The 12,932-nt window shown below is 38.7% G+C and overlaps 1 protein-coding gene across 2 annotated transcripts in view; it reads right to left on the reverse strand.

Annotated features, from left to right (window-relative positions):
• tst (superkiller complex helicase subunit twister) overlaps positions 1 to 12,932 on the reverse strand; it is a 94,186-nt gene that overhangs the window by 55,179 nt on the left and 26,075 nt on the right. For both annotated transcript variants that reach the window (XM_081730024.1, XM_081730025.1), the window contains exons 6-7: positions 11,384 to 11,554; positions 5,828 to 5,940 (exon numbers count right to left, since the gene is read on the reverse strand). In XM_081730024.1, the coding sequence (XP_081586150.1) occupies positions 5,828 to 5,940; positions 11,384 to 11,554 (284 nt within the window). The remainder of the gene's footprint in view (positions 1 to 5,827; positions 5,941 to 11,383; positions 11,555 to 12,932) is intronic.

Raw genomic sequence — 12,932 nt, forward strand, 5'->3', positions numbered from 1 at the left:
ATGTCTGCAATGAAAGAAAATATAGGATAGAAAACATGCAAACACAGTGATAAAAGCATTAGGGTAACATTAGAAGTAGTGGAATATTAGTTTCTTTTGTCGGGGCTACGCGGCAAGGGTAAAGAAAGGTCCAAGTTAATATGAAAGATAAAAGAAGTCAAATACTTGTTTGGATTGTCAATTAAACTGGAAACGAAAAATACATTGAGTGACACTAGACAAGGGACAAATACATAGGTGAAAGCAAGAAAGATGTAGTATAAACACTACTACGATTACAGTGCAGGAAGAACATGGAGGTAACGAAGAAACATAAAAACTTGAGAGATCGTTCGGTGATCATTTCCGAGCAGTGTTGGTAAGTCTGCTGGTAAGGCAAAGCCAGCTCGAAACTGACAAGGAAGGGTCACGCAGTGGCTCCGCTGAGATCCGAACGAGACAATTGTGTTTGCATTTGATATGTTATAACTAGATGAATCCCAAAGTTATACGTGCCACCGGGCGGAATATCGTGAGTTACAACATATTTTGTAATGTAAGAACTTAAAAAAACTGGCAGAATAGTATGAACAGTGTCATTTGTTCGGAAGCAGTTGGGTAAGTGGAAAACTCGGCCAACACGTATCCCATCATTTTCAACGACAAACTTTTTAGGGTAGAAAAGTTTGCACCAGGGTCCCAGACGGGGTCCAACTCAAAATTTTCAAATGGAAAAGGGGGGTTAAGTGGCACATCATTTGAAAGCTGTTGTAAAATGAAAGAAAATGCAGCAAGTTTCGAGTCTCTACAACAACCCTCTGTAAAATGGCGACGGGTCAAAGTGTAAACAAAAACTTAAATGAAAAGTCCATGGTCACTCCTATAAATAGGAAACAGTGAGACAAATGTGGAAACAGGAAAGGAAGTGTGCCATTATTTTCAAAGTACAAGGATTTAAGTGAAAACGTCTTGTCCCAGGGTCCCCACATGGTCCCAGGTGGGGTCCAACTAAAAAGCTTCAAATGGCAAGAGAGGTAGGACATCGTTTGAAAGCTCTTGTTAAGTTAAAGAAGATGGAGCACGTCTCGATTTTCTACGACAACCCTGTCCAAAATTGCGGTGGGTCAAAATGTAAACAAAAGCTTATTTGAAAATCTATGGCCACCTTGAATCCAAGATGGCCGCTTAAAACCTATAACGAAAGGATAAGCATACCAAACTGCTAAAGCTAGGAAAACAAATTTGGCATTATTGTTGATTAGTAAGTGACTAAAATATGCAAAATGTTCAAGAACGCGACATCTTGAGTTCAAAATACCGCACTATGTATCGAACGCATATCCAGCTCACACCGCTGGTGTTGGAGAAGCGAACGTTTACAGTTAATAGTAGATATCCACAAAATATTAAAGAGTATAATCTGTAATCCAATATGGCTGCCAGCGTGAAAAATGAGTTTGTATATAAATATGTTATTTCTTGGAATACTGTGATCAAACCAACAAAGTTTGACGCAGCTCGATGTACTGAAATAACTTACACATGTTTAGTACTACTCACCAATGTTGCTTTTTGGGTGTGTGTGTGTGTATATATTTGGTATTGCTTGAAGTATTGCGATCAAACCAACGAATAACATACAAATCTAACCATCACGAATACGTTACAATAGAGCCTCCAACCTCTGGTGCAGCACGTTTTTCTGTATGAACTACGTATGACAAAATTAGAAAAATACCTGAAGGTATTCAACTTTTGTTTAGCAGTATGAGTAGGATGTCAGAGTCTGTGTTCATCGCATATTCGTTATATTCAAGTAAATAATGTCGAGAGAACCATGACGAACGTGCATTAAGAACAAAACATATATGTGATGTTACCGAATGAAATAATAGTTAAAGTGAATCGAAATGCAATTGTTCTTTAGTCTTCCTATTATTTCTAAATACATAATAGAGAAAAATAGAGATTTAGATTTGTACTGTTATGAATGACATAGGTTTTAAGCGGCCATCTTGGATTCAAGGTGGCCATAGTTTTTCAATTAAGCTTTTGTTTACATTTTGATCCGCCGCAATTTTGGATAGGGTTGTCGTAGAAAGTCAAGGCTTGCTCCATCTACTTTCATTTAACAAGATCTTGCAAACAATGAGCTTCTTAACCTCTCTTGCCAGTTGAATCTATTTAATTGGACCCCACCTGGGACCCGTAAGCACCATGGGACAAGACGCTTTAACTTTAAATTATTGTACCTTGAAAATAATAACACACTCTCTTTCCTATTTTCATATTTGTCTCACCGTTTCCACTTTATAGGGGTGACCATGGACTTTTCAATTAAGTTGTTATTTACAATTTGACCCTCCGCCATTTTGCACACGGTTGTCGTAGAGAGTCGACACTTGCTGCGTTTTCTTTCATTTTACAACAGCTTTCAAATGATGTGCTACTTAACCACCATTACCATTTAAAAAAAATTGAGTTGGACCCCGTCTGGGACCTGCGAGGATCCTGGGGCAAACTTTTTTATCCGAAAAAGTATGTCCTTGAAAATGATGGGATACGTATTGTCCGCGTTTTCCATTTACCCAACGGTTTCCGAACAAATGACTCGGTTCAAACTATTCTGCCAGCTTATGTTGTAACTCACGACATTCCGCCCGGTGGCACGTATAACTTTGAGATTCATCTAGTTATAACATATCAAATGCAAACACAATTGTCTCGTTCGGATCCCAGCGGAGCCACTGCGTGACCCTTCCTTGTGAGTATGATTAGGGCAATCCATAAGAAGATTTTGAATACTTTGTCCAACTCCATAGGCCGCACACAATGGTGGCTCTTCGCAACGAAGTAGAAATCAATGTGTTACGTGTAAATGGCCAATGCGAAGTCAAATTAGAATTCATTTCTCCTGACAAGAGGATCTTGAGCTGGTGGTCCAGACACCAAGTGCCCGCTTGAGTACAATTAACTTATTGCTGACAGACTAGCTCCATTCAAGCTGCCACCGCTGATGCAACTGGTATTGAATAGCAAATGCAGATGCGTGCTGGATATAGGGAGATAAAAATGACTTCCTTCATGGGCAACAACTTCCGCTGACGGTCTGTCTCATCACTACCATCTATGCCAACATGGCTCGGAACCCAGCAGAGTTGTACCTCACATCCCTAAGCTACTCAGAGCACTTTGAGAGTCGCAACAGATTAAGATCCTGCATATATGACATGCAGAGACATAACGTAAAGTTTGTAAACTTGCCACCAGTTCAGCTGTGAATACTGAAGAAAAGGAGTTTAATTTAAAACCATAAGTAAGTGTAGTTGTAAAAAAAAGTACATCCAACAGAATAAGCATCTTTGGAATCAAGAATTAAAAATAAAAATAAAAACAGGAAAGTATTGAAACTTCTGTAAGAGAAAGTGAAACTCTTGTTGAAGTTTTTGAGTGCTGGTGCTCGGCTTCTTTTGTGTTGAACCAGATGGAAAGAAATATCTCCCATGGGGAAACCCGATTGTCATAAAAAGGGAACTTGGACACCAAAATCATTTAAAAGCTCCAGAGCACGAATTCCGGAAGATTTGGTAGCGTTGGGTCGTGCTTGATAGCGTTGGTAATGACCTGCTACCAGCGCAAAAGATGAAGGATGGTAAGGCATTGATTTTACATAATTAAAACAGCAGAGCATCAGCCATGACAGCGCTGACTTAAAGATGGCTCGTGCACTTCAAACATACAAGCTGGAAAGAGAATTGGTACGGTATACACCAGTTGCTAAACGTACGCTAAGATGATTAACAGTATGCAGTTGGTCCAGAAGCAATGCTGGCAGGTCCAAAAACAATGCTTCCATAGTCCAACTTTGAGCACATTAGGATATGATACAGTTGTAGGACAATGTGATCAGGACCTCAAGATATATATCTCGTAGATGGACTGTCCAAGACGTGATCAAACTGGAGGTCCAGAAATCGGATGTTGCCAACAAAAGACAAGCGTGTATGGCCACGATAAAGATCTGGGTAATATGCGCAGTTGAAAATTTTTTACAGTACGAGGGATGTCCAGAAAGTTCCAGATATTTTGAAAAAAAAAAAAAAAATAAACAGAATGAACAAACCAAATTGTATTGTACACATTTGAAAGGTACACTCTTAAGCTATTTTTCCACATAATTGCCATGCAAATTAAGGCACTTATCATAGTGTGGCACAAGTTTTCCAATACCATCGCGGTAGAAACCTGCCGCTTGCGATTTCAACCACTGGCTTACACCGACATGCAGTTCGGCATCAGTATCAAAGCGTTGTGTAGCAAGCCATGTCTTCATCGTTGGGAAGAGGTGGTAGTCGCTCGGCGCCAAAGCCGGGCTGTATGGTGGGTGATTCCACCTAGCATAAAATTTGTGATAATTGCGCTTTTCCACCAGAATTTCATGCTCTAAACTCCATGAAAATTGGGGAAAATGTTCAGCAAGTTCCATAATCATGAAACGACGATTTACACGAGTTTTGTTGTGGATTTGCCTCACCAGTTCATCAGGTACAAGGCTAGACCTACCACTACGCTCCTCATCGAGAACATTGGAACGGACATTTTTAAAGTCAATGCACCATTGCCTCACTCGGCCTTCACTCATTATTCCATGTTTGTACATTTCACACACTTGGCGATGAATTTCAATTAGCTTGTGGTTTTTCGCCAACAAAATCCTAATCACAGAACGCACTTCACAAAAGACGGGATTTTCTATTGCAGCGCACATTGTAATACGTCACAGAAATCACAGTAAGAGTGTCACAGTCTTCATGCTACTACAGCTGGATGCGTACTGAGTGTGGCAACGTTCTGACACCAAGATGGCGACTCTAGCCCCGCCCACTGCTGCGATTGGCCAAAACGTCTGGGACTTTGTGGACAACCCTCGTATGAAGAAAGAAAGGAAAAGAAAAGAGTCTGGTCTGATTTGACTTTCAGTTTTGAGTGTGTCTTTCAGCAACAAGGCTATAGGAGAAGTGGACCTATAGCTGAACGTGGGGATACGAACTACGAGCTCTCGCCAGGAATCCAACCCGGATCTCCCACATCAAAGACGTGTACGTCAACCGCTTAGTCACAAAGGAGCTCAGAAAAGAAATTACGAAGAGAAATCTTCAAATACGTAGCATTACTTGCACTTACAAGCACCGGTGATTTCAGGAAGGAAATTTAAGAACAAAATTGTCTTGAATCAACTGACAAAAGTGGATCTTGAGACACTTTCAGTGGTGGGTAATTACAGATACAAAATTTTAGGAAGAATTATCGGAAGTGTTTCCCAAAGGTACATTTTAGTCAGTGTACTTAACGTAGCTAGGTAGAACCACTAAGCTACTAAAAACGGATTTAGGATGTCCAGTTCCTTTTCTCTGAGATTCAAGGATTACGGAAAACTAAGAATAAGGCATAAATCGAAAATCTGGACCAGGGATACCACGATGCACGAGATGATTAGGAATCAGTCTTCTGTTGCGGAAAAAGACAACTTCAACAAATTATGCTAAAAAAGATTTAGAGTTATAAAATAAAAAAAATCAAAATTGATAATATCTATACTTCTAACTGAATAATAAAATAGTTATTTATCTGAAAAGCGTTATTTATATTTTTTCTTTCATTTCTGAGAACATCTTCAGGCAGCTCATCCACAATTATGCATCTAGACCGCAGTACTCTGTATCTTAATTCACGTAACTGCTCCCCAAAGTGTAATATTTCCGTGACCCTGTCGGGTATTGAACCCAGGAGCACGTACATTAACCATTTAGCTACACAGAACATGTTTATAGTTTTATTTTCTACTTACCTCGTCATATGTTTTTGAGACAAAGCTATTGCGTACTCTGCAACAACTGTTTTTCCGGCTGACGTATGGGCGGCTACAAATACATTGTTGCCTTCTTCTAACAGCAAAATTGCCTTTCAAAGATAAAACATGATATTCGTGATTAAAGCGTTAAAAAAAGAGCTAACTACCATATCAGGCAAAAAGACAGTATTCCTATCTTCATGCATAACTCCAAAACACCTAAAATTGTTTAATTGTGTACGTTTCGGCAAAACATTATTGTCTTTCTCAGCACAAATCTTTTCAGAAAACTAAAGTTGTCTCTGAAATTACATCTCGTTGATCATCTTCCGAATATGATTATTTTTCTTAATTACAGTAGTCTTCCGTAAAATTAACTCTTCATTAACAATAACTGTAGTTGACTTGCCTACAGAGTTGTTCCCGACCTATGATAATTTTCACAAGCGATAGTAGCGTTATCTAGAAAAAAAAATGGAATGGAATCTTTGTTTTACGTCCCACGGTTAGGCCGGCTAGGCTAAAGGAGACGGTGATGATGATGAGATATGAAGGAAATGGTGGAATAATGAAAGTGGGAGAAAACGGGAGAACCCCGAGAAAATCCACGCACATGGTGTTTGTCCACCACACAGTCCACTTGGCGCGAGCTGAGATCGAACCAGGGATCCTCCACACCAGAGGTGAACGCTTTACCACTGAGCCACCGCGGCCCGTAGCGCTACCTAGAGTGAAGTAAATGATATCAGTAGTCGTATAATATACATTGGACGACAGATGTGGTTAATGTTCGTGTTGAAGAATGTCACTAAAAATCGCCCTTACTGGAAAGGCTACATAACAATGCTTTCTGAAGACAAACAAAAGTTACAGTGCCAAAATGCGCAAAGATCATATTTTCACCGTGTTGAAGAATGGTATATTATATGTGTTAGAAAGGCCAAGGAAGACTGGAGTGAGGAGATTTCTGTAGGGCAAAACAAGTCAACTCCCGTCCTACTACAAGCCGTACACCAGCTACTATCTGAAAAAAGTAGGCTCTCATGACAGGGAAGAACTCAGATACACAAGAGGTATTGCAAACTGCGTTGGAACTTCCAGCAAGACAATTCACACCATAATTGATTGTGACCTGGCGTAGAGAGGCGTCGGAAGGCTTCACAAACTAACCAAAACATTTCAGAACATCGCACGAGTTGTTGATAACTCTACGAGCACTATAGTCTGGAGGATCCGTAACAAAATCTCAAAGAATCGTGCAATTTATGATACAAGCATCAAATTTTAGACATGGTTTATAGACATCATAAGAAACAATTCTAGGGGTGGAGCCAAAAAAAATATCATGTGATTTCGTCGGTATAGCCGCCATATTGAAAATGGTTGTTTTACAGTTATTTTGCCTGCTATTTCTTTCGTCTTTTAGTGTAACTCAAATTTTGTTTTCGATTTATTTCAGAACTGAACTGCAGCTAAAATTAAACGAAATTTCAAACTAATAGACACATAAAGATGGCCTTTCTTAAATGTCTTGGAGACATTATCAAAGGAAGTGGCTGGAAAACTGCTCTACAACAAGCTAGAGTTTCAACTCCCGGGTCTGCGGACACGTTTCTGAAAGTGGTATACATAAAGAAGACGCTTCGTGCCTATCAAGTAACAGCATGCACACTTTTCAAACTGAAGAGCGGCGCCTACAAGCAATATCTTGAATCGAGAGAGGACAGCAATGAGCTCTTATCTTTTAATGAGTGGTCAGAAATTAGATGCAAGAAAAGTCCCCAGCTTTTCTTCTGGAACTTTATAATGAAAGTCATCCTTGACATATTAATATGGGATCGATCTGTCCATGAAGGAGATTTTCAGTGCTATGTGAGTTTTTTTTTTTTTTTTTTTTTATCAAACATTGTGTGGTTGTTCTTTGCTTTGGATCATACTAACTACGCCAGAGCTGTTTCAGTTCATCTCAGAGATATGAGAAGAGTTAAAGAAACTCACCCTACTATTCTTCAAGAATTCTCCAAGGGGAAGTTCACAGTAAATAAAACTTCGAGACCTTTTTCTTTCATGCCTCTTGACGAAGCACATGAACATAATAATGCACTTGTTAAGGGCGAATGAGGAGCTGTAGGAATTACAGAGTATCCAGAAGCACTTCGTAGATGGATGGTCTCAGGGCCAGAAATGTTAAGGGTAGGGAAGGAATTCTTAAAAAATATTAGCCTGTCAAGTTCCTCAGATTCAACTATTCATCATGAACAAGTGTCATCAAATCAGATTCAATTTACCAAGGATGTTATAAACCTGGCGGAAACAATAAAAGAAATAGGAGATCCTTTTCTGGACAGTACGCAAGATTTAGTTACCTTGGATTCACGTGTGGTTGCTGACGAAAATGTTACAAAATCATATAGAAACATGGAAGCACTTGGAAGAGAACAGAGCACACAATTCTTCATTGATCGTCTATTAAACTGTGAAGTTAATATGAATAAAACTATGACAAAGAATAAATTTCCGCTTTTCAGTTCTCCAATTAGGTCGAAATGTACAACCACCCAACAAATTGTAGCCGTCAAACACGACCGCAATTTTTTCCTTAGAATGTACATAGGATGTCAAATTCGAGATGGCGACCTTTATCAGTTTTTCAGTCATGAGCATCAGTCATTTCCTCCGTGACTGGCAGAGTGCAATGGAAGCATTCGGTATGGAGGTAAATCAGACATAGTACCCAGCCTGGAAAAACTTACTTCTTGCAGTGAAGAAGATAGTGATGAACCTCATCAAGCTGGACCTAATGTTGAAATGATTATTCTTGATGGTGCAGTCATTGTGCACTTTCTGACACCCGAAGCTACAGATTCGTTTGCTGACTATGACGAAAAGTTTATAAACATGATTAGAAATCGATTTAAAGGATAAGTGAAACGTGAGGTAGTGTTTGATACCTATAAACCAGATAGCTTGAAGAATTGTGTCCATGAGAAGAGATGAACAGGCATTCGAAGAAAAGTTGAAGCGGATAAAAAGGTGCCTAAAAACTGGAAGGACTTTCTTAAAGTTGATGAAAACAAAACAATTATTTCTTTTCTTGGCAAAATTTGTAAGTTTAGCAGAATATCCAGGAAAAGTTGTTGTCACTCAAGGAAACAGTGATGTTAGTTCACAACCTGCGGATTTAAGTCGAATAGTACCATGTTCTCAAGATGAAGTAGACACAAGGATATTTTTATATGCAGCAGATGGTATAATAGAAGGGTATCGAAATATACAAGTTTGTACGGTTAATTCAGATGTGGTTGTGTTGGCAGTCAACCATGCAGCTAAGTTGGAATGTGATTGTTTGTGGATATTGTATGGATCAGGAAAACATATGCGTTACATCGATGCTACAGAAATATCAAAGGCACTGGGAAGTGAGAAAAGCTCTGCAATACTTGCTTTTTATGCTTTGACGGGAAGTGACACTACATCTAAATTTGCGGGTAAAGGTAAAATATTAGCTTGGACAGCCTGGAAAGCTTATGCTGAAGTTACGTCGGCATTTCAAGTATTATCAAGTACTTCAGATGTAGAAGCCGTGAAAACAGTGTTTCCAATTGTTGAAAAATTTGTTGTATCGCTATATGATCGTTGCAGTATAGATAATGACATAAATGTAGTAAGGCAAAAGATGTTTACACGAAAGAATCGTGAGCTTGAGCTTATACCACCAACTCAAGTGCTTTGCTACAGCATTTACCTCGAACAGCTTATCAAGCAGGACAGATTTGGGGAAGATCACTTGAAAAAGAACATGAACTTCCATCTCCGAGTATTTACGGATGGACACAAACCGAGGAAGGAAGATGGATATCTCGTTGGATAACAACTCCACTAGTCAGTAAGTCTTCAAGAGAGATATTGAAATGTAATTGTTCCAAAGTGTGTTCTGGAAAGTGTAGCTGTTTCAAAGCTGACTTACCATGTACAGCTCTTTACCATGTGAAGGATGTGAACGCTGAATATATGTACACGAAGAAAGACTGTAAATTCTAATTTTACTCTCCTTCATGTTTTAACATGAGGTAAAATTCTTAATTTTGTTGCTATGTGATATGTTTTATTGTACAGTTTTGGTATTGCAGAAATCTTATATTCAAACTTCAATTTCCACAAGCTTGACGTGTAAAGTTAGAAAGATAAACTTAAAATACTTAATAGTGCTATGAATTCCATTCTCTTAAATCAAGAACAGACCGTCTGATAGTATTTCTAAGCGTATATTTGCAATTAGTGACCTCAAGAATATATATTTTGATACAGATCACTCTATAGTTATGGCATTATGTTAAATCTCGCCACATTGGGCGCCATGTTGAAAAATAGCAAATTAAATAAACTAAATAACAAACTAAAATATACAAACGTGTAAATTGTTCATTATTTGGTCAAAAGTAATTAAAATAATATTGTCACTTGCACATAAAGAGAAAAATATAAGCTATTTTCAAGAAAAAACACCATTACGAGATTAATTATTCAATATGGCCGCCATTATGAAAACAGCGCCAATTTCGATTGGCTCCACCCCTAATATTGTTGTTTACACATCAATTATTGTGTACTGTAAATTTCATACTTGTATCAAAAAGTGCACGATCATATGACCGATCCTCCAGACTACTACAACGGCGACAGTTGGAAATACGTCATCACACTCGACGAAGCACCTCAATGACTGTAACAGTCCGCGTGCCATTTTCTATGAAGAATATAGTGTTAAAGACTTCTAAAGACAGCACAGGAGACAAAGGATTCATGATCGTTGCTGGTTTCTACTATAATGTGAAGATACACCATACCGCCATAAAAGCCAAGGTGGATTGCAAATCGGGTATGGTTGCAACAAGGCATCCAGCCATGCCTCTCATTCAACGATTCTCTTTCTTCCAACAAATGGCAAAAGAAACTGGTATCTATGCCACTCCCTTCACCCATATTCCAGTCAAATCTCGGGATCCCTCAACGATGGACTACTGCGCTTTCGGTCTCCTGAAACGAACCTTGACGAAGCGGAGACTTCGCACCATTGTTAGCTTATAGAAAGCCTATGAAAAGGACTTATTGGAACTGGACATGTCTACACTGCATGTCAGTCTTCTCCAATGCAAACTTCCATGTTGGGCAATCACCAAATAGAGCAATATCGGTGGCGGAGTAATAGAATATCCTGAGGTAGGTGTATCTTGAAATCGGCACAATAGATGGGGAACAACCTCTGTAGATATTTTTTTACTAATTTAAATAAAGTAACCGTACTGAAATGTCTCTTTGAATGCGTATTTCAGTGCATTAACATAGAGAAATCTATCAACTACTTTCCCGAGAAAAAAACAAAAAAAAAACTGTAAATTAACCTTCAACCTTTTCCTCACTATATTTCAGCCAGAAATAACTTTAATTTGTGCTCTACGTACGGTGTTTGACCTTAACAGAAAGATTTTACGAAGTTATTCAACTAAATATGGACTGAAATGTATATATATTGTTCTACGAATACATAAATACCTGTTTCTGAAATGGGTCCAACTCGAAGTCCCATTTATGAGCCATATCTGGAATCTTCTGATGGAAATCAACAACAGGCTGTGATATATCTACAACTTTAGCCCACATCGTGTTAACTGGCGCTTTAACAGAAGTCGTTTCTGTTATTCTCAAGACTGGAATATTCGATTCCTGTTCAAAATAAAATGAGATCTTCCATTAAAGAAACAGATCGAACTAGTGTCAATAAACACTATAAACAGCAACAGGAAATAATAATTATCCAAAAAACAGCAACAGGAAAAAAAATGTATAGTTATTTAAGGGAACATATTTTTTACCCTGATCTTTTAAGAACCATCTTAAAATTGCATAATGTGACTCTGAAATAGTTGGTTCTCATCGCATCGGACTGTGAAATAGTCCGCATCATACCACATAAAAATGCTACGGCCAAACCTATCTAATTCAGATTATATGACTCACGCAGAACAGAACTTGCCTTATTATTGTAACGACTGTGAAACTAATCAAAAACACATTAAAAATGTAAGCGCAGACATCACAAAGAAAATTGGCAAAATTAGTAAAAATCTTTACACTAGCTTATACGACCTGATCGCATGGTCTTTAGCTGGCCAAAATCAAGAATAATAATAACATATATATGCATAATAATATAACCATTTACTAATATTAATGAGGTCAACTATCACTGGATATAGCCATCAGTAGTAATGGCAGCACTTCAGGACACTTTTTGGCCCCTTGGTCCCTGCCTCAGGACCCATGGTCTCTGGCCCGGGGTCAATGACCTAGGGGTACCTAGGACCACCCCCTCTAAATTTTGGCAGGGGTACCTTGGCCCACCCCCTAAATTTTGGCAGGGGTACATAGGACCACCCCCCTTAAATTTTGGAAATTGCCAAATCTAAAAATTTGGTGTGGTAGCCTAGGACCATAGTATGTACCTCTATCCGTATTGGGGGTCTATGTCGTTCCCTTTCATGGGTAAAAAATTGCCAAAAAGTCAAATTTCGGGGGTTTTTGACCTAATTTATCTCCTTGGATGAGGTGTTATTACCCTATATGGTTATATGGGCGTATACAGGGGTTCATTACCTTTCATAAGACATGGGTATATTAATGCACCCCTTGAAAAATTTGGGAGGGGTACCTTGGCCCACCCCTTAAATTTTGGAAATTGCCCAATTTAAACATTGGGTATTATAGTATAGGACCCTAATATGTATTATGATAAATTTGGGTGGTCCACCTCGTTCCCTTTTAGGGGTACCAAATTGCCAAAATATAAACGTAAGCAATACGTAGTACCACGTGTTTGGTTTTGACCTAATTTATCCCCTTGGATGAGGTCCTATTACCTTATATGTTTATATGAGCGTATACAGGAGTCTATTACCTTTCATAAGACATGGATATATTGGTGCACCCCGGGAGGGGTACCTTGGCCCACCCCTTCAATTTTAGAAATTGCCCAATTTAAACATTTGGTATAATAGTATAGAGCCCTAGTATGTATCACTATAAATTTGGGTGGTTCACCTCG

Source organism: Thermobia domestica, chromosome 11, assembly GCF_964235325.1.
Source record: "Thermobia domestica chromosome 11, izTheDome1.hap1.1, whole genome shotgun sequence".
Lineage (NCBI taxonomy): Eukaryota > Metazoa > Arthropoda > Insecta > Zygentoma > Lepismatidae > Thermobia > Thermobia domestica.